This window comes from Heterodontus francisci, chromosome 2, assembly GCF_036365525.1.
Source record: "Heterodontus francisci isolate sHetFra1 chromosome 2, sHetFra1.hap1, whole genome shotgun sequence".
Taxonomy (NCBI): domain Eukaryota; kingdom Metazoa; phylum Chordata; class Chondrichthyes; order Heterodontiformes; family Heterodontidae; genus Heterodontus; species Heterodontus francisci.
In genome coordinates this window covers 40,874,449-40,897,250 of record NC_090372.1, presented here as the reverse complement: position 1 = coordinate 40,897,250, position 22,802 = coordinate 40,874,449, and the positions used below count along the sequence as shown (strand labels likewise).

Sequence of the window (22,802 nt, the reverse complement as noted above, 5' to 3'; positions counted from 1 at the left end):
CACCTGACATCTTTTGGCTGCAGGTGGCCCTTTAGCACCATCTAGTGGTTAATTAATTTATTGCGGTGGATTTATTTTCCACATTCGAGTGGAAAAGGCTCCTTTCTTTATTCATTCATGGGATGTGGGCGTCGCTGGCTAGGCCAGCATTTATTGCCCGTCCCTAATTGCCCTTGAGAAGGTGGTGGTGAGCTTCCTTCTTGAAACGCTGCAGTCCCTGTGAGGTAGGTACACCCACAGTGCTGTTAGGAAGGGAGTTCCAGGATTTTGACCCCGTGACAGTGAAGGAACTGTGATAAAGTTCCAAGTCAGAATGGTCCCAATGCTGAACAGCTGTTTCCTGCCATCAATGGGAGGATATTAACTGAGTTACTTTCTTCAGCTGCACATGCTTGCTGTCAGGAGGAAAACATTCAAATGGATCCCTTTCTCACTCACAAGGACGTCATCTCAGGAAAACTGGAGTAGCAATGGGCCCTGGAGAGGACAAGCGGGAGGAATTGGTTTGCAAGCCGAGAGGTTGGTACCTGGTATAAAGGTTGATGCAGTACAGACTAGCAAAGCGGTGAGTTCATCATGTAGTGCAATTGCTGTTGGATCCACAGTTCCTGTGCACTGTTAGACATAAACTGTGTTGGCTTTGTTGTGCTGGTTTTAAACACAGTTGTTGGTGATTAAGAGAGAAGCGCAGAAAATTCTGCACTTCATGATTCACACATATAATGTGTCCATCCAAATTGTGCATTACACCTGAGACAGGTTCTCAGGATTCAGAAAGTAAACTGCTGCAGAGTTTCAGATGACAGAGCATTCACTACAATTGGGATTGTTTCAGTTATCCCCCCACTACCGCCCCCCCCCCCCCCACCACCCCCCCCCCCCCCCATCTCCCCTCAAGTACTTAGCAGAGAATGAGCAGGGAGGTCAGATGGCACCAAAGTGGCCCTATGTGAATCCACCACTCTGCCACCCATTGCATCTACAGGCATAGGCTCAGCTCCTTGGCAATGACTAAAGAGCCATGTTTAGCAGGAAGGCAATTAGATAAATGTGCCATTTCTTTTAGGCAAACTCACAGACCTCAGACACAAGAAGAGCAGATTGTCCAAGACCCTAAACTTTTATGCTTCGAGCTCCTTTCATATTGGTGTGTGTGGCATCAGCTGTATGAGTCAATTTGCTATCCATATGTGCTTCAACAGCTTCTACATATACAGCCAAAGAAGGAGACATTAGAAGAAGTGGGCAAACCTTTGGCCAAAAAGGTGGGTTTTAGGGAGAAGAGAGCTGTAGAGAGAGAAAGAAGTTTAGTGAAGGAATTTCAGAGTTTAGAGTCTAAACAGTTAAGGGCACAAGCTGCCAGCAGAGGGGACGAAGGAAAAAGGCCAGCGTTGGAAGAACATAGAATTCTCAGAGGGTGGTAGGACTGGAGGAGATTACAGAGATAGGGAGGGATGAGAAATGCTGGAAATACTCAGCAGGTCTGGCAGCATCTGTGGAGAGAGAAGCAGAGTTAACGTTTCAGGTCAGTGACCTTTCTTCAGAACTGGCAAATATTAGAAATGTAAAAGGTTATAAGCAAGTAAAGCGGGGGTGGGGCAAGAGATAACAAAAGGAGAAGGTGTAGATAGGACAAGTTCACAGAATAGCTGACCAGAAGGTCATGGAGCAAAGGCAAACAATATGTTAATGGTGTGTTGAAAGACAAAGCATTCGTACAGATAGGGTGTTAACGGACTGAAAATTGAACAGCCGCTAGTACAAACATGAAAAAAACAGTGGGTAGCAAACTGAACAAACTAAGATGAAATAAAATAAAACAAACACAAAAAAAGTTTCAAAAAAAATAAAACTAAAAGTAAAATGAGGGGGGGGGGGCCTGTCATGCTCTGAAATTATTGAACTCAATGTTCAGTCCGGCAGGCTGTAGTGTGCCTAATCGATAAATGAGATGCTGTTCCTGGAGCTTGCGTTGATGTTTACTGGAACACTGCAGCAATCCCAGGACAGAGATGTGAGCATGAGAGCAGGGGGGAGTGTTGAAATGGCAAGCAACCGGAAGCTCAGGGTCATGCTTTCGGACTGAGCGGAGGTGGTCCGCAAAGCGGTCACCCAGTCTGCGTGTGGTCTCCCCAATGTAGAGAAGAACACATTGTGAGCAGCGAATACAGTATACTACATTGAAAGAAGTACAAATGAATTGCCGCTTCACCTGAAAGGAGTGTTTGGGGCCTGGGATAGTGAGGAGAGAGGAGATAAATGGGCAGGTATTACACCTCCTGCGATTGCAGGGGAAGGTGCCGTGGGAAGGGGATGAGGTGGTGGGGGTAATGGTGGAGTTGACCAGGGTGTCGCGGAGGGAATGATCCTTTCAGAATGCTGACAGGGGAAGGAGGGGAAGATGGGTTTGGTAGTGGCATCACGCTGGAGGTGGCGGAAATGGCGCAGGATGATTCTTTGGATATGGAGGCTTCCCTTCCCTTCCTCGACTTCTCTATCTCCATCTCTGGGGTTAGGCTGTCTACTAATATCCATTATAAGCCCACCGACTCTCACAGCTACCTCGACTACACTTCTTCACACCCTGCCTCCTGTAAGGACTCCATTCCATTCTCCCAGTTACTCCGTCTCCGACGCATCTGCTCAGATGATGCTACCTTCCATGACAGCGCTTCTGATATGTCTTCCTTTTTCCTCAACTGAGGATTCCCCCCCACTGAGGTTGACAGGGCCCTCAACTGTGTCCGGCCCATTTCCCACACCTCTACCCTCACCCCTTCACCTCTCTCCCAGAACTGTGACAGGGTTCCCCATGTCCTCACTTTCCACCCCATCAGCCTCCATATCCAAAGGATCATCCTCCGCCATTTCCACCACCTCCAGCGTGATGCCACTACCAAACGCATCTTCCCCTCCCTTCCCCTGTCAGCATTCCAAAGGGATCGTTCCCTCCGTGACACCCTGGTCCACTCCTCTATTACCCCCACCTCCTCGTCCCCTTCCCACGGCACATTCCCCTGCAATCGCAGGAGGTATAATACCTGCCCATTTACCTCCTCTCTCCTCACTATCCCATGCCCAAAACACTCCTTTCAGGTGAAGCAGCGATTTACTTGTACTTCTTTCAATGTAGTATACTGTATTCGCTGCTCACAATGTGGTTTCCTCTGCATTGGGGAGACCAAACGCAGACTGGGTGACCGCTTTGCGAAACACCTACACTCAGTCCGAAAGCATGACCCCGATCTTCCAGTTGCTTGCCATTTCAACACTCCCCCCTGCTCTCATGCTCACATCTCTGTCCTGGGATTGCTGCAGTGTTCCAGTGAACATCAATGCAAGCTCGAGGAACAGCATCTCATTTACTGATTAGGCACACTACAGCCTGCCGGACTGAACATTGAGTTCAATAATTTCAGAGCATGACAGGACACCCCCCCCCCCCCATTTTACTTTTATTTTTAGTTAATTTTTTTCTATATTTTTTTGTGTTTGTTTTATTTTATTTCATCTTAGTTTGTTCAGTTTGCTTACCCACTGTTTTTTTCATGTTTGTACTTGCGGCTGTTCAATTTTCAGTCCGTTAACACCCTCTCTGTACTAATGCTTTGTTTTTCAGCACACCATTAACATATTGTTTGCCTTTGCTCCATGACCTTCTGGTCAGCTATTCTGTGACCTTGTCCTATCTACACCTTCTCCTTTTGTTATCTCTTGCCCCACCCCTGCTTTACTTGCTTATAACCTTTCACATTTCTAATATTTGCCAGTTCTGAAGAAGGGTCACTGACCTGAAACGTTAATTCTGCTTCTCTCTCCACAGATGCTGCCAGACCTGCTGAGTATTTCCAGCATTTCTTGCTTTTATTTCAGATTTCCAGCATCCGCAGTATTCTGCTTTTATTTTAGGGAGGGATGAGGCCGCTCAAAGAGGTACCTAATATTTCAGTCATTGTGACCAACACCTCCATTTTCATTCGCACTGAAAAATAGCATGATGAGGCTGCCCAATTCTGCCAGACTGTTGGCTGCACTAAAATACAAAAGCTGATTGATCATACCCTTGAGGTCATCTGGCCCCTAGCCATAATGCAATGGGCTATGTGATGTCTCTTGGGACTGGAGTGAGGCTCAGCTGGGTTTGGCGTAAGATATGTGAGACAGAGACTGCAGGCTGTTAAACATAAAGGCTTTTTCTTTATTCTCTGTTTTACTTTTGCTTTCCCTTTGCTGGCATGTATGTTCTACAGCAGCCTCTAAAATACAAAATGTACAATGCAGTTGCAATTTCAAAATACTATCTCAAAACACCACATCCCACCCCTTCTTAGTAAATGAGAGACATAGCTTGTTTCAATGGTTTGTTTCTAAAATGTAAACAATAAACTGAAACATAAATAGTTCATCTTGTAATGTAGTCACTTAAGTATGGGGGGCAATTTCTCTCACGAATAGGATACCGTTTGACATCAGATGTAGTCTCATTTGACTCATGTTCTTCATATGAGGTGTCGATGTTGGAATGGGATTCAATGCTTGTCAGTGGTGTTTTCAGTGCTTTGAAGAATGACACGTTTCTCGTGATTATTTATGAATCACGCTTAGCAGTGATCATTGATCCTTTTGTGTAGGTCACAATAAATGGTTGGATGTCATAAAGAGTTGTTTGTTTTCCAAAATGACCATCATGTTTCACAAGTACTTTATCGCCTGGCTTTAGCGGTGCAGCTCTAAATTTCATGTTTCACTCTGCATTTACTTTCATTCAGTCCTTCTGTTCTCAGTCGTGTTCACGTACATGTTCATTAGCTCTGCAGGGTAGCTCAGGTAGATGTATGCACGTAGAATGTGCAAAGGTGAGTGTAGCTTGAGGTTTTCCAGTAGTCGAGTGAGGAGTCCCTCTGTAAGTGATATAGCTCTTGCTTCCATGACTTGTTCCCAGCTGTAACTGTACGTATCTCTTCTTTCAAGGTTTGCATAAATCTCTTGACTTCTCCATTAGCTCTTAGCCAACGGGGTGTGATTTTCCTATGAGTGAACCTAGGTAGTTCGTGAGTTTGCTGAACTCATCGTTGTTGAGTGGGAGTCCATTTTTACTTCTTACCTTTTGAGGAATTCCAACAAGGCTTTTGTTGACGTTGACATAACTAATTCCATGATTGGGAACCTGTTGAAGTCATCAGTGACGACTCTGGGCAAATCTTCAAAATCAACGCTGACTTCAATCCATGGTCCTGGAGGCAGGCGGACTTCTTGAGAGATCATGAAGATTTGACATTGCAGTTGCTTGTCCTGGCAAACACTGATTGATTTTGTGCTTTGCCATGCCGTCAATTCCTGGGAACCATAGATTTTCCCTAAGGAGTTGTTTGGTTTTGATGATTCCCTGGTGTCCTTCATGTCCTTGATCAACAATACATTCCCTCAATGTGGAATAACAATACAGTTGCATAATACAAGATCAAATGTGGTTGTAATGGTGAGCTCATTTTGAAGATTGTGAAGACCTTGTAGTGTGTGAGTGATTTCATTTGTAGACACTTTCTCGATCACATCTTTCCAGTTTTGCAATTCTATAATGTTCACACATAATTGCAAAGCCTCATCTTGTTTTGTTGTTGCTTTGATGTCGGCTAGTTTTAGCGACATTGGCGCAGCATTTATGCTTACGTTGTTAAGATGTTGTTCAGCAACCTTTTCCTCACAACTAGTAGGACTGACTGTCAGCAACAGATGTTGCGAAAGATAGTCCGCTGGGTTGAGCTTACCTGGCTGATACTTAACCTGGAACACACAGCGGGCCAGATAGCGTAGCGAGGTCAGGAATGAAGTGACTCCAGACTTCCTGCATGTTTGTAGGATCTGCGGCGTTTGCAACGGCTTCAGCTTTCTGTGGATCAGGTGATACTTCTTCACCACTAAACACATGACCAAAGAATTCAATTCTGCGTTCATTGAACAAACACTTGTCTTTGTTCAAGGTGTGGTTACATTCTCTGAGACATTGTAGACTTCCATATAGGCGTGTCTTGAGTTCCTTTTTTGTGCAGACATAGATGAGAATGTCATTACTAATGTGTCTTCAAGTCCTTGAAATACAGACTGAACCAAGTGCTGATCTGACTCCAAAGTTGAGCCTCTTGTATCAAACAAGTCCAATGTGAATAGCAAATACATTAAGATATCTCAATTCTTCTGCAAGTTCGATTTGATGGTAGCCTGAATTGAGGTCAAGTTTAGCGAATTTTTTAGCACCTTTCACTTTCTCCATGATATCATTGATTGTGATTGTTTCCAGGAAGTATATCTCTTTGTCTCTCTCTCACCAAAGCCTTTGACCTCGTCAGCAGACATGGTCTCTTCAGACTACTAGCAAAGACCGGATGTCCACCAAAACTACTAAGTATCATCACCTCATTCCATGACAATATGAAAGGCACAATTCAGCATAGCGGTGCCTCATCAGACCCCTTTCCTATCCTGAGTGGCGTGAAACAGGGCTGTGTTCTCGCACCTACACTGTTTGGGATCTTCTTCTCCCTGCTGCTCTCACATGCGTTCAAGTCTTCAGAAGAAGGAATTTTCCTCCACAGAAGATCCGGGGGCAGGTTGTTCAACCTTGCCCGTCTAAGAGCGAAGACCAAAGTACGGAAAGTCCTCATCAGGGAACTCGTCTTTGCTGACGATGCTGCATTAACATCTCACACTGAAGAGTGTCTGCAGAGACTCATCGACAGGACTGCGACTGCCTGCAACGAGTTTGGCCTACCCACCAGCCTCAAGAAAACGAACATCATGGGACAGGACGTCAGAAATGCTCCATCCATCAATATTGGCGACCACGCTCTGGAAGTGGTTCAAGAGTTCACCTACCTAGGCTCAACTATCACCAGTAACCTGTCTTTTGATGCAGAAATCAACAAGCACATGGGAAAGGCTTCCACTGCTGTGTCCAGACTGGCCAAGAGAGTTTGGAAAAATGGCGCACTGACATGGAACACAAAAGTCCGAGTGTATCAAGCCTGTGTCCTCAGTACCTTGCTCTACGGCAGCGAGGCCTGGACAACATATGTCAGCCAAGAGCGATGTCTCAATTCATTCCAGCTTCGCTGCCTCCGGAGAATCCTTGGCATCAGGTGGCAGGACCGTATCTCCAACACAGAAGTCCTCAAGGCAGCCAACATCCCCAGCATATACACCCAACTAAGCCAGAGGCGCTTGAGATGGCTTGGCCATGTGAGCCGCATGGAAGATGGCAGGATCCCCAAGGACACGTTGTACAGCGAGCTCATCACTGTTTTCAGACCCACCGGCCGTCCATGTCTCCGCTTTAAAGACGTCTGCAAATGTGACATGAATTCCTGTGACATTGATCACAAGTCATGGGAGTCAGTTGCCATTGATCACCAGAGCTGGCGGGCAGCCACAAAGGCGGGGCTAAAGTGTGGCGAGTCGAAGAGACCTAGCAGTTGGCAGGAAAAAAGACAGAAGTGCAAGGGGAGAGCCAACTGTGTAACAGCCCCGACAACCAACTTTATCTGCAGCACCTGTGGAAGAGTCTGTCACTCTAGAATTGGCCTTTATAGCCACTCCAGGCGCTGCTTCACAAACCACTGACCACCTCCAGGCACTTACCCATTGTCTCTCGAGACAAGGAGGCCAAAGAAGAAGAAGACGTCTGCCTCTGTCTTTGCCTTTATCTCTCTCTTGCTGCCTTATTGGTGTCACTACTTAGGATTAAGCACAGTTGATAATCAGATGATAATGAGAGGCTATTATTATTAGATACATGATTAGACACAAAGTACAGTTTTATTAACAGACATAGGGTTCTGTCTTAACAGAAACATGTCTCTGCTATTATTAGATATGGAGATCTAGTGTACTAATATTAGATATAAGGCTCTGTTGTTAATAGATACAGAATGATAAGATGTAGGTTTATGTGTTGATGAACATAAAGTTCTGCATTATTGGTTAGAGAGCTCATAAATTCATTCCAAAATTCCAAACTTTGTCAAAAAAGAATGATTGCAAACTTTTACACTGAATGGTAGTAGATGTTTGTTCTGTAAATATACATATGAAGTATATTTACCTAACTGCGTGAAAGATGTTCTCTACTGAAATTAGTGATGTCTAAAAACGTGTCACCATAGTTATGACTGTGGCTAGTTATTGAATAATACAGTGCAGAAGGAAGCCATTTGGCCCATCACATCTGTGCTGGCTCTTTGTAGGAACTCCGCAGTAAAATAAAAATAGTCAACGATTTCTATTGCCAACTCAACGGTAGATACACAATTAAATTTAAGAGATTTAGAATAGCGTGCAAGAGAAACTTCTTTAGACAAAGATTTGTGAGGCAGTGGAATTTACTTCCAAGATCAGTAGTTGAGGCAGAAAATCTGTCAACATTCAAGATTAGCTTAGATGGGTGGATGAAGGAAAAGGGGATGAACAGATATGGGAAGTGTGTGTAAATGTGGTTAGAACTATTTGCTCGCATGGAGAGTAAAAGCCAGCATGGACTCGTTGGTTTGAATGTTTTTTTTTGTGTTGTAACTTATGTGTATTTCAATGTATTAGCTGCAGGAGTTCATGTTATTAAAGAGACCAAGGCTCTATTATTATTGGATACAGGGCTCCATGTTATTAGTAGATATTGGGTTCAATGTGAATATTGCTGTGTTATTGTAGGATACAGCAGTCTATTATTAGATGGAGGGCTCCATGTTCCTAGTTTGTTATTATTAAACCCACGAGACTGTAATTTTAAAAAAAGGGTCTGTTATTAAAAGTTGTTTGAAGGTTTTCATGGTGAGAGTGGTAACATTGATAGAGATGATTTTACACCATGTGAATTTGCTCTGAAAAGAACAGTTTTCTTGAAAAAAGGAGTTCTTAGAAGAACTGGCAGGCCTCGACATTTCTTATTCTTGTTATTATCGAATACTAGCAGCTTCCTGTGGCTCTTTCACAGTGACTCAGTATACGCTATTTAATAGTAACAGGAATGCTATACAATATAATATACAACATATTAGATAATACAGTGATATTACACACACCAATTGTTATAATACAGGGGTTTTATGTCACGCAAAATATTATATCATGCATGGTTGTTATGCCATGTAACATGAAATAAATTACAGAACATATGGTGGAATTACAACATTTTTTATTTGTTTCATGGGATGTGGGCGTCGCTTGCAAGGCCAGTATTTGTTGCCCATTCCATGCCCTTGAGAAGGTGGTGATAAGCCGCTTCCTAGAACCGCTGCAGTCTATCTATCACCAAAGTCCACTTTACTTATATTACCAGCAACGCCTTTCTTAACCCAAATCCCTTAGCAGATAAATCGATATCAATGTAGAAATACTGATACAAATATCTGCTGATGTACACTCACAATCCAGTTGCTTGGTTTCTTGAGAGACAGACAAGATTGGGTGGTCGGACCATCCTGTCCTGTCCTGTAACTTGCGTTTATAGCTGACCAGGCTATCGCCTCTTCCGACTGCAGCCCCCACAGTGCAAATCCCTTCAAGATTTGACTGAAAACTTACAATCACCTACACGGCTGGTCGTTGCCGATGTTGGTTGTAGGCCTGGATCTGGAGATGACAAGTCCCCGTCCTTCTTCACCTAACTGCAGCACAGTCACTCCAGTATGCCCTCTTTTTATAATCGTTCAACTCAAACATATCAAACATATTTCCTGTTGTTCGTGTTGTTCAAAATGTCCAGTAGTTAATACCTCTTAGTTTATTCCACACATAGTCCAGACAAATATGATCAGCTCACACTGGTTGAAACAATATAGTCATTCCATGGAAGAAATAGCCCAGATGAATATGATCAGCTCTCAGATCGTTTAAACAATCCTCCTGCTGTTTTGAGGCAATGCAGTAAAAGCACCTGGCTCTGAGGTTGATGAAGGTGTGAATGTCCCATCTCTCTTCTCGAGAGGAACCGATCATAGTTACAATGGCCAGATTCCAATGCCATTGTCTCTAATGCTGGCATTAGTTGTATTACAATTCCTTAATTGTATTATACCGATGGCAGGTTTCTTGTACATTGTAATCAGTCTCTTAGTTGCATTAACCAATGACAGGTAATGTTTTTCCCCTGGTAACATTGTTCCATGATGGCACTCAGTCAATGTCTGAATCCTTTTTGATGAGCCACTGTCTTTTACTGAATGTCCAAATTAACCCCATGCTGCCCAGCCCTGTGCTGTTGGCTGCAGCTTTGCTTTTGTATTTTGTAGTTTAAAAACATGAGGCCAAAACATGTCTATGGGCCTGGATTTTTATATTCCATAAATTTCCCAGTTGGAGGGGATTCTAATCCTACATCTCCCCCCTTTTATACTATACATTGCTACTCTCTGTGCGTCAATGGTGGAGGGAGTGAATGGTTACGGTGGTGGATGGGGTGCCGATCAAGTGGGCTGCTTTGTCCTGGATGATGTTGAGCTTCCTGCGTGTTGTTGGAACTGCAATCTAGCAGGCAAGTGGAGAATATTCCATCACATGCCTGTCTTGTGCCTTGTAGATGGTGGACAGGCTTTGTGCAGTCAGGAGGTGGGTTACTCACAGCAGAGATCCAAGCCTCTGACCTGCGCTTGTAGTCACAGTATTAATGTGGCTGCACCAGTTCAGTTTCTGGACAATGGTAGCCCCCAGGATATTGATGTTGGGGCTATAGCGATGGTAATGCCATTTAATGTCAAGGGGAGATGGTTAGATTCTCTCTTGTTGGAGATCATCATTGCCTGGCACTTGTGTGGCACGAGTGTTACTTGCCACTTATCAGCCAAGCTTGAGTATTGTCCAGGTCTTGCTGCATTTCTACACTGACTGCTTCAGTGTCTGAGGAGTTGCGAATAGTACTGAACATTGTGCAATCATCAGCGAACATCCCCACTTCTGACCTTATGATTGAAGGAAGATCATTGATGAAGTAGCTGAAGATGGTTGGGCCTAGGACACTACCCTGAGGAACTCCTGCAGCAATGTCCTGGAGCTGAGATGATTGCCCTCCAACAACCACAACCATCTTCCTTTGTGCTAGTTATGACTCCAACCAGTGGAGAGTTTTCCCCCAATTCCCATTGACTTCAATTTGATTAGGGCTCCTTGATGCCACACTCGGTCAAATGCTGCCTTGATATCAAGGACAACCACTCTCTCACCTCACTTCTGGATTTCAGCTCTTTTGTCCATGTTTGGACCAAGGCTGTAATGAGGTCAGGAGCTGAGTGGCCTTGGCAGAACCCAAACTGAGCATAGGCTAGTAGGTTTTTGCTGTGTAAGTGCCGCTTGATAGCACTATCGACGACACCTTCCATCACTTTGCTAATGATTGAGCGTAGGCTGATGGGGCGGTAATTGACCGGATTAGATTTGTCCTGCTTTTTGTGGACAGGACATACCTGGGCAATTTTCCACATTGTTGGGTAGATGCCAGTGTTGTAGCTGTACTGGAACAGATGGCTAGGGGCAAAGCTGGTTCTGCAGCACAAGTCTTCAGTGCTACAGCAGGGATGTTACCAGGACCAATAGCCTTTGCAGTATCCAGTGCCTTCAGTCATTGCTTGATATCACGTGGAGTGAATCGCATTGGCTGAAGACTGGCATCTGTGACATATTGCAAATGTATTCATAGAATCGTAGAATGAAACAGCACAGAAGGAGGCCATTGAGCCCATCATACCTGCGATTAGAACTGCTTGCTTGCATGAAGAGTAAACGCCAGCATTGTAGTGTCAGCTGGTGCGCCTCCAACATGTTGCCTGCTCTTCAACGCTACCGGCAAGCTCCACACATAGCAAGAGGCCCCAGCAGTATTGTGTGTTGATTCCATGGTACAGGCAGCCTGCTCTTTCTTAAAGGCAGACTGTCTCTAAAAGGGGGACCTGCACTAAAAGATTGCTGCAATGGAAATTCGTGGAAACTGAACACCAGGGCAGACAGAGGATCCATAGTGACGGATGTTGTGCTGGAGGCATTAGTGGTGCAGGTGGGCATGAGCAGAGATGCCGTGGGACTGCATGGGGCCAGGAGACTCTCAAGGAGCACCCTCAGAAGAGGGAGGAGGGATTTGAAAACAAGGATGAGACTTTTCAGTTTGAGGCACTGGTGAACCCGGAGCCAATGCATGCCAATGATGGGCGAATGGGACTAAGGCACCATGTAAATAAAAACTCTCTAGCTGTAGCATTATTAGATAGATGAGTCTGTTGTTATTACTGGATGTACGGCCCTACTACTTCTCCATGCAGAGGTATGGGTGTTGAGAATCTGCCTCATATTCATTACTGGGAAACTGGATAGAAATAACCATTCACATTCCGACAGTTCCACGAACTGTGCGCGCGCAACTTCTGAGGGTGCAGTGACGTTTGGTATTGTAGTAACGCGCCATGGTAACGGTGGAGTCCATGGTAACGACAATGGCTGGGCGGAGAGAGAGCGCCTGGGAATGTAACGAAAGTGGAGAGGGAGTTGAGAAGCAGCGTGCCAGTCGGAATGGGATGCGGCACATCTAGAGCGGTTTCCACACAACCGGAGGCCGGAACCGAGGACAGTCTGGAAAGAAAACGCAAGGTAACCGGCCTCGGAGAAGCAAGTGGGCCCACTGGGCCTGCAGCCACTAGGTTAGGTCTCTCATTGCTGAGAGAGGCATGGACATCCCATAGACTCTCTGTATCTGATCTCTCTTTCCAAACTGGCTGTCTGATGCCAAATATATCAGTAAACATTGTAAGGTTGAAGCATTACTGAAATCTAAGGTAGTGCTAAGGTAGTGTATCTCTCCCTCTCTGTCTCCCTTGCTTTTCCATCTCACCCTCTCTGGTTTTGGCAATAACTGTAAAGGGAGGATTAAGTCCAGGAGTATGTATTGTGTTTTTTTGAAAATAATCCAAAGTCACTGCAACTAGTTTCACTAACTCCCTTGACATTGTACTATCTTCATAGGAATTTACAAATCTATCCCTCGCAGTTTCATATCTTTCTCTCTCGATGTATGTGTGCATGGGTGTATGATATATAAATGTATAAGTATGTTTGTATATTTATATTTTGTGTATCTATATAAGTGTTTATGTCTCTATAAATGTGTCTGTGTAGATATACATGTATTTGTGTTCCTATGTGTGTATGGTAGGGTTGGCATCCTTCCATCTGCGAAAGAAGATGGGACACGCAGCAATCCATTTAAGTGAGGTGTCTTCTCTTGGTGCACCTTTGCTGATGGCTGTGAAGGCCAATCCTTGAGAGGCAGGTTCTGCCACAAGTGCTGCACGTGAAGCTGCCAACTGGCGCTCTGAGTTGTTGTTTTTGACGTTGCTGCCTGTTGCCAAGCTGCTGTAGCAACTGGTCATTGTGGTAGTGTACATTGTGGCCACAGGATGTGCCTTGCAAACATCCTTGAAGTGGAGCTTTGGGCGCCCTACTGGTCGTCTGGCCCCAGCTAACTCACCATACAGAAGGTCCTTGGATATGTAACCGTTTTCCATCCTGCAGGTGTGTCCGATCCACCGAACCTATCTCTGTTTGATTCGTGCCAACACACTTGGGAGCTCTGCCTTTGAGAAGTGCCGCATTTGTGATTTCATCCTGCCAGGATATACCCATAATGTGCCGTGGACAGCGCAGATGAAAATTATTGAGCTTCTTTTCCTGGTAGCTGTAAGTCGTCCATGTTTCACAGCCGTACGGCAAAGTGCTGAGAACACAGGCCTTATAACCATCAGTTTGGTCCTAAGGGTCACCTTGGTGTTACCCTCGTGTGTTTCACGAGTTGGCCAAAGGTGGTAGCTGCTTTTCCTGTGTGTGTATTGAGCTCTGCATCAAGGGACAGATTGTCTGTCACAGTGGACTCAAGGTAGCAGAATTTGTTAACCACATCCAGTGGGTGTTATTTATTGGGATCAGGGGCGGAGATGCAACAACTTGTTCTATGACCACGGGTTTTCTTGACTCTTATAGTCAAGGGGAACAAGTTACAGGCATGGGAGGGACAGTCCATGAGTCTTTGTAGCTGAGTTTGGAGCAGGACGGCACCTACCCCTCGGTCACAAGCATCAACTGCCAGTTTAAAGGGTTTATTAAAATTCGGAGCCGTGAGCACTGGTTCATTGGTTAAAATGACTTTTAGCCTCTCAAAAGCTGTCTGGCACCTCTCTCACCACACTACCTTTACTCTTTTCTGCAGTAAGTCTGTCAGTGGGGCGGCTATCGTGCTGAGGTTTGGGATGAGCTTGCAGGTAAAGCCCACACATCCCAAAAATCGCATTATTTCCCATTTGGCCGTGGGGACGGGATATCAGTGCCTGTATTTTTGCTGTTCCTACAACATGCCCTAGGTAGGTTACTTGAGCTTTAGTAAACATTCTTTTTGCAAGCTTTACCACTATGTCGGCTGACTGTAACCTTCAGGAAAAGGGCTTCTAATTGGTCTGTACAGGTCTCACTGTACACTAGTAAATTATCCAGGTACACTACACAATTGGATAGGCCAGCCACTACCTGGTTCATCAGCCTTTGGAAGGTGTCTTGGGCATTCCTAATCCAAAGGGCGTAACTCGGCACTGGAATAGGCCATCTGGGGTGACAAAAGCTGAGATCTCTTTGGCTTGGGTGTTAAGGGAACCTGCCAGTATCCTTTTAGCAAGTCTATCTTGGTAATGTAGGTGGCATTCCCTACTCTATCAAGACAGTCTTCCAGGTGGGGAATTGGGTAGGAATCAGCACTCGTCATTGCATTAACCTTCTTGTAATTAATGCAGAGCCTTGCTGAACCATCGGGCTTGGGCACAAGCACAACTGGGAAAGTCCAGCTGCTCAGGCTGGGCTCAATCAGCTTGTTTTCCAGCATATACCGAATTTCCTCCCGAACCTGGGTCAGTTTCCTGGGACCTCAGCGATAGGGATTCTGTTTTATGGAAGGGGTTCTCCTACATCCAGATCGGGTAGGGTAAGGGTTGTGCACCCTGGTGTGTCCCTGCAGATTTCTTTAAATGCTGTGAGCAGCCTTTTTAGGGCTTCTCTTTGTCCTGCATTTAGGTAGGAGGGTACAGTATCTAATTTTCCTAACATTTCAGTGTTGGCTAACCGAACAGTAGGGGTTCAATTTGGGAACCCTCCAAGTCCTCCTCTAACTCGTTCTCACTGTCCTTTTTGTCCTCCTCTGTCGTAACTGCCTCACAGACCTGGGCTTGTTAGTCCCCTTCAAAGCTGTGATATTAGTTTAGTTTAGTTTAGTTTAGAGATACAGCACTGAAACAGGCCCTTCGGCCCACCAAGTCTGTGCCGACCATCAACCACCCATTTATACTAATCCCATATTCCTACCACATTATTTTAACTTGTTGATGTGGCATAACCTTTGCTTTTTCCTATGGTCTGGCGTGTCAATTATATAATTCATCCTGCCAATTCTCTTTACTCTATAGGGGGCCAGTGAACCAGGCTTTCGGGGGTTCACCTGTATTGGGTGTAGTACTAACACATGGTCTCCAGGCCAAAATGTTCTGGCCTTGGCATGTTTGTCTGTCTGCCTTCTCATAGCTGTCTGGGATGTTTTTAGGTGCTCCTGAGCCACTGCACAGGCTCTCATGAGCCACTCCCAGAACATGGCGATATAATCTAACAAGGAAGATGTATCCCTGTGTCCCAAAAACCTCTCCCTTGATTTGTTTAAGAGGACCCTCACCTCGTGTCCATAAACTAATTCAAAGGGACTAAAGCCGGTGGACATTTAGTGAGTCTCTCGTGGCAAACAGGAGAAATCCAAACCCTTTGTCCCAGTCATGGGAGTCCTCATAGCAGTATGCCCTGATCAATGTCTTTAGGGTCTGGTGGTACCATTCGAAAGCACCTTGTGACTGTGGGTGGTAAGCTAAGGACTTTAGCTAGGTTCTGCCCAGACTACCCCCATGACTTTTTGAAGGATTCCAGTCATGAAATTCGTGCCCTGATCCAACTGGATCTCAGCAGGCAGCCCATATCTGATAAATGGGTTAGCCCCTCCACCACTACCATGGCAGAGATAGTTCTTAGTGGAATTGCTTCTGAGAATCATGTAGCCACATCCATAATGGTGAGAAGATACTGGTAGCCCCCTTTTGTTTTCAGCAGGGATCCCACATAACCCACCAGCACGGTTCTGAACGGTTGAACGCTTCCCCAAAAGCCGGTATGGGAATTAGGGGTGCAGGTTTTATTGCAGGTTGGGGCTTCCTCACAACCTGGCACATATGGCAAGTTTTACAGAATTCCACCACATCTTTGTGGAGTTTTGGCCAGTCAAAATGCTGTCTTATGCGGGCTTGGGTTTTTCGTATACCGACATGTCCAGCCATTGGAAGTTCGTGGGCTATTCTTAATATTTCTTTACGGTAGCTCGGCAGCATCACTGTCTGATGAATCACTGTCCACTCTTCATCCACAGATCTGTGAGAAGGTCTCCACTTCCTCATCAGCACCTCGTTCTTTAAGTAGTAGCACTCTGGGACTCCCTTTGCTTCAGCTTTGGTTCGAGCAGTCTCCTGCAACTGCTCTGTCTCCCTGACCTCTTTCGGTCTCTCTAAAACCACTGGAGAAGCTATCACCTTTATCCCCGCCAGATCATTACCCAGCAACAGGTCGAATCCGTCCACAGGTAAACTAGGGATAATCCCCATGGTTACCAGTCCCGAAACAAGATTGTACTCCAGGTGCACCCGATATAAAGGTATGGACATATACCGCCCTCCGATACCATTCGCTAACACTCGAGCAATCAGTGCACTCTCTGCAGGAAAGGTCATGCCTTTGCCCAGAGAAGGGATTGGGTGGCCCCTGTATCCCTAAGTATGACTATGGGCTTGCTTGCCTCACTCGAGGGGTACGGGGTCACTTTTCCTTGGGACACAAAATCCTGATAACTCTCAGGGATTTTGTTAAGTTTTCCCACACTCATAGCGGTATGTTTACTGGGTCTTGCTGCCGCAGTTAAAGCAACAGCCTTGTCTGCTGTGCTTTCCATCAGGGTCCCTTCTGCTGCACTGGTCTGGTGTGCCCTGATTAATCCTACAGATTTTCCCCGTAACTTTCAGCAGTCAGCGCGAAGGTGACCTGCCTTGTTACAATGGAAACACACAGGTCTTCATGTCTCACTCCTGCTCTTAGTACCATCCTTTTTGGCCTGAGGAGGGTCCTCTGTGTGCTACAATCAATTCAGCAAGGCATTCATGAACCAACTCTGAAAACGGCAATTTCCAGTATTTAAAGGGATCCTCCACTGTTCTCTGCTGAAATGTTGTAAAATTTTTGGAGACATTTTGCTTGTATTAGATAGTGTTTTCATTGCTACTTAAACAATGTCAAAGTGTTTGTAGTGGCTGTACAATCTTATGAACTCTTAAAGGGATTCTGACAATGCACTTTTTCTTCATGGGTAGTCCTCTGCAAGAAGATGAGGAGAGGGAAGTGGAGGAGAAGCAACGGGGGAAGGAGTGAACGGAGCAGTAGCTGCAGCAATACCAGAGGAATCTGTTAGCAGGAATCCTCACCTTCTGAGTGCATAGGCCTAGGACAGCATACCTGTAGTTCTCTGCATAAAGAGACTACACTTCTCCTAGAAGGCTGTCACAGGGTTCTGTCACCCCCTGCAACCAACTACCTCAGCTAGCACAGCATCGCCTGTTGTATTCAAGGTCAGTGCAGCCCTCAACTTCTTTGCCTCTGGCTCCTTCAAGGCTGCCGCAGGGAATGTCTGTAACATCAGGTAATCTGCAGTTCATGTTTGCATTAAGTAGGTGATTGATGCCATGTGCGCTCCAGGCAACACTTTCATCACCTTCCCCATGGACAACTGGAAGCAGCAGGATAGAGCTCTGGGGCTCACACATATTGCAGAATTCCCCAAATCCCAGGGCCTTTGCACCCACAACACCCTGTGGACTCCTTCAGAAGGCCAACTACATTCATGAATTGCAAGGACTTCCATTCCGTTCGTGTGCAATTAGTGTCTTATCATCCACAGACATGCAGTGCCAGTCTGTGCCCTTTTTCCTGGCAGCGGCCATGCCACTATAATATTGCATCAATCTACCATCTCTCCCCAGCCAACACTCTTTGCACATCTGCAGTGAGTTAAAGGCTGGCTGCGTGAGGACAAGGACAAACATGCACAATTGGCTCATGATTCCTCTAAGGAACTCACCTTGACCTGTGCTACGTATAATGTACTCACCTAAAGCCTTCATCAAACAGATCATTGGCGTCCTCAAGCAACAATTCCATTGTCTGGAAAGGTCTGAAGACTTCCTAAAATGCAGCCCATGAAGATTGTCCTTTATGACAGTGGTTTGCTATATTCTGCATAACTTTCCTTGACAGTGGGGACCATAGTATAATGAGAAAGATAAATTGATTCTATAGAGAATAATGAGGAAGTGGAAGGCTCCAACAACTACTTGCAGTCAGAGCTCTTTAGCAGAAGCCCATTGAAGAGCACTTCATTTTACAAAGCCCTGATCCCCTCCATTAGCAGTCATGTCCAATATCTATCCCAGTCCTTCTACCCTCAAATAAACTGCACGCACTTAAAAGACCAACATTAATATTCATATCAACTAATATTGTAGGTTCACCAGTAACTATATAAACACTCTCTGCACAAAAAAGGTCATTTTACTTATTTATACCCATTAATTATTACCTATTGTGAGTCCATAGTGCCTGTCTTAAGTGCTCTTTTACCTACTCTAGTGCTTCTACGAGGTATTTTCCCAGTGGCTTCAGTACAGGAGATAGAAGGCTGCTGTGGGTCAATTAAGGCCTCGAGGAATTCAGACCTGAAAGTGCCCAACTGCAGTTTACAGCAACTTGATAGCCAGTTGGCTTTCTGGCACCAGGATGGGCATTGTTGGTAGGGGTGGTGAGCGACCAGACACACTGTCATCCTGACAGAGGGCAACATATTCCCTGACAGTGCATTACTGGTCCTGGAGCTGCAGACAGATGTGAATGGGAATTTTACCTTGTTTGGCCTGGTGAGGTGGTTCAGTTTCTTCAGGCACTGCACCCAGGTCCTTAGAACTGTGTTTATCGGTATTGATCTGCATCCGTTGTTGCTAGCTAATTTGATGCAACACCCATTGCTAAGTTGGGAATTCCTGCAGCTGCAAGGCCTGAGTCATTTGAAAAGCTTGAAAAAGAGCAGAGGGAAAGGATTAGCACATGATGACAAGGGTAAGCAATACTAGATGAATGGCAGCACAATGCAGCACAAGGTTGTCATCTAATTATGTGAAAAAGAGAGTTATAGAGTCATAGAGAGATACAGCACCGAAACAGGCCCTTCGGCCCACCGAGTCCATGCCGACCATCAACCACCCATTTATACTAATCCTACATTAATCCCATTTCCCTCTCCCATCCCCACCTTCCCTCAGTTCTCCTACCCCCTACCTACACTAGGGGCAATTTACAATGGCCAATTTACCTATCAACCCACAAGTCTTTGGCATTATATATAATCTTACAGCACAGAAAGAGACCACTTGGCACATCGTGCTGGTGTCAGCTCTTTGAAACAGCTATTCAATTAGTCCCACTTCCTTGTTCTCTCCCCAAAGCCCCGCAATTTCTTCCCCCTTCAAGCATTTACCTAATTTCCTTTTGAAAATTGTGACTAAAGCTGCTTCCACCACCCTTTCAGGCACTGCATTCCAGATCATTATAACTTGCTGCGTAAAAACATTCCTCTTCATCCCCCTCTGGTTTTTTTGCCAATTATCTTAAATCTATGTCCTTCCAACCCTCCTGCCAGTGAAAACAATTTTCCTTATTTACTCTAACAAGCATCTCCCCCCACCAAAAAAAATTTGAGCACTTCTATTAAATCTCCCCTTAACCTCTCTGCTTTAAAGAGAACAATCACAGCTTCTCTAATCTCTTTTCTTGGAAGTACAGAACTTCAGTATTGCTGAAAAAAGAGACATGCTGTTGAAACTTTTCATCTTGCAAACATTAGGACGATGCAAGAATGCCAAATTTCAAAGGGAGCAACAGTTTATACTGCATAAGAAAAGGGTGCTGATTGGTTGAGGTATTGCCATGGAGAATGCACCAGGAAACTATTGTTCCCTACAGTTTTGTTTAATTCAAAGAAGACATTTGAGATGTGTCATGGCAATCCAGACATGCCGCCATTTCTGAATTTGTATTAATTGAACTTAGCAACTCGCACAGTTGAGTTCAGCTTTAATGACACCATGTATGCTCAAATACATGGTGTTGCCATGGGATCTCCTTTAGGCCCAGCTCTCACTAACATTTTCATCGGTTTCCACGAGAAATGCATTTTCTATGGAATGACCCCTAACCTCCTACCCCTTGCATATTTACAGTACGTAGATGATACATTTGCTATATTTGTTATGTGAGGCAAGGGAGGAGATAGCAGGGGCTCTGACACAAATTTTCAAATCCTCTCTGGCCAGAAGAGAGGTGCCAGTGGACTGGAGGACAGCGAATGTGGTACCATTATTCAAGAAGGGTAGCAAGGAAAAAAACAGGTAATTACAGGCTAGTGAGTGTAACATCTGTGGTAGGGAAACTATTGGAAAAAATTCTGAGGGACAGGATTAATCGCCTCTTGGAGAGGCAGGGATTAATCGAGGATAGTCAGCATGGCTTTGCCAGGGGGAGATCATGTCTAACAAATTTGATTGAATTTTTCGAGGAGGTGACTAGATGTGTAGATGAGGGTAAAGCAGTTGATGTAGTCTACATGGACTTCAGTAAGACTTTTGATAAGGTCCCGCATGGGAGATTGGTTAAGAAGGTAAGAGCCCATGGGATCCAGGGCAATTTGGCAAATTGGATCCAAAATTGGCTTACTGGCGGGAGGCAGAGGGTGATGGTCGAGGGTTGTTTTTGCGATTGGAAGTCTGTGACCAGTACTGTACCGCAGGGATCGGTGCAGGGACCCTTGCTGTTTGTTGTGTACATTAATGATTTAGACATGAATATAGGAGGTATGATCAGTAAGTTCATAGATGACATGAAAATTGCTGGTGTCGTAAATATTGAGGATAGCCTTAGATTACAGGACGATATAGATGGGCTGATAAGATGGGTAGAGCAACGGCAAATGGAATTTAATCCTGAGAAGTGTGAGGTGATGCATTTTGGGAGGACTAACAAGGCAAGGGAATATACAACAGATAGCAGGACCCTAGGAAGTACAAAGGGTTAGAGGGACCTTGGTGTACTTGTCCATAGATCACTGAAGGCAGCAGCACAGGTAGATAAGGTGGTTAGGGAAGGATATGGGATACTTGCCTTTATTAGCCGAGGCATAGAATATAAGAGCAGGGAGGTGATGATGGAGCTGTATAAAACGCTAATTAGGCCACAGCTGGAGTACTGTGTAAAGTTCTGGGCACCACAATATAGAAAGGATGTGATTCACCAGGATGTTGCCTGGGCTGGAGCATTTCAGCTATGAAGAGAGACTGGATAGGCTAGGGTTGTTTTCCTTAGAGCAGAGAAGGCTGAAGGGGGACCTGATTGAGGTATACAAAATTTTGAGGGGCATAGATAGGGTAGACAGGAAGAAACTTTTTCCCTTAGCAGAGGTGTCAATAACCAGAGGGCATAGATTTAAGGCAAGGAGCAGCAGGTTTAGAGGGGATTTGAGGAAAAAACATTTCATCCAGAGGGTGGTTGGAATCTGGAACACACTGCCTGAAGGGATGGTAGAGGCAGGAACCCTCACAACATTTAAGAAGTATTTAGATGAGCTCTTGAAATGCCTTAGCATACAAGGCTACGGGCCATGTGCTGGAAAATGGGATTAGAATAGATAGGTGCTTGATGGCCAATGCATACACGATGGGCCAAAGGGCCTGTTTCTGTGCTGTATAACTCTATGAATCTGCAGCTACATGTAAAAATTTCCTTACACACCTTAATGCGCTCCATCCCACCCTCACATTCACCTTTGAAATGCTGCAGTCTAATGAGCTTCCTTTCCTTGACGTGCTAGTTGAGAAATCTGAAACTTTGTTCTCTACTACTGACTACTGCAAGCCTACCTCACTGGTCAATATACACGTTGGGATTCCCACAGCTCCACGCGCTATAAGATTAGTTTTATTGGCAAGCTCGTAAATAGGGCCCGAGCCATCTGCTCACTGCGCAAGCTTGATGCCGAAATAGGGTGCATCAAAGCTATTCTGCAGGATAATAAAGGCCGATAAATCCCCAGGGCCTGATGATCTACATCCCAGAGTACTTAAGGAAGTGGCCCTAGAAATAGTAGATGCATTGCTGGTCATTTTTCAAAATTCTATGGACTCTGGAATAGTTCCAACAGATTGGAGGGTAGCTAATGTAACCTCACTATTTAAAAAAGGAGGTAGAGAGAAAACAGGGAATTATAGACCAGTTAGCCTGACATCAGTAGTGGGGAAAATGCTAGAGTCCATTATAAAAGATGTAATAACAGAGCACTTTGAAAACAACGACAGGATCGGACAAAGTCAACATGGATTTCCGAAACGGAAATTATGCTTGACAAATCTACTGGAATATTTTGAGGATGTAACTAGTAGAATAGATAAGGGAGAAGCAGTGGATTTGGTGTATTTGGACTTTCAGAAGGCTTTCAATAGGGTCCTACATAAGAGATTAGTGTGCAAAATGAAAGCACATGGGATTGGGGGTAAGGTACTGACATGGATAGAGAACTGGTTGGCAGACAGGAAACAAAGAGTAGGAATCAACGA

The 22,802-nt window shown here is 45.0% G+C and overlaps 1 protein-coding gene across 3 annotated transcripts in view; it reads left to right on the top strand.

The window, feature by feature from the left end:
* The first annotated feature begins 345 nt into the window (after positions 1–345).
* Positions 346–22,802, top strand: part of stmnd1 (stathmin domain containing 1) — a 58,107-nt gene continuing 35,650 nt past the window's right edge. Inside the window, exon 1 of one of the 3 annotated variants that reach the window (XM_068050220.1) lies at positions 346–565. In XM_068050220.1, coding sequence (XP_067906321.1) covers positions 389–565 — 177 coding nt within the window. In that variant the 5' untranslated portion in view covers positions 346–388. Of the gene's footprint in view, positions 566–12,457; positions 12,622–22,802 lie in introns of those variants that run through there. The other 2 variants (XM_068050204.1, XM_068050212.1) reach the window with 2 other exon arrangements.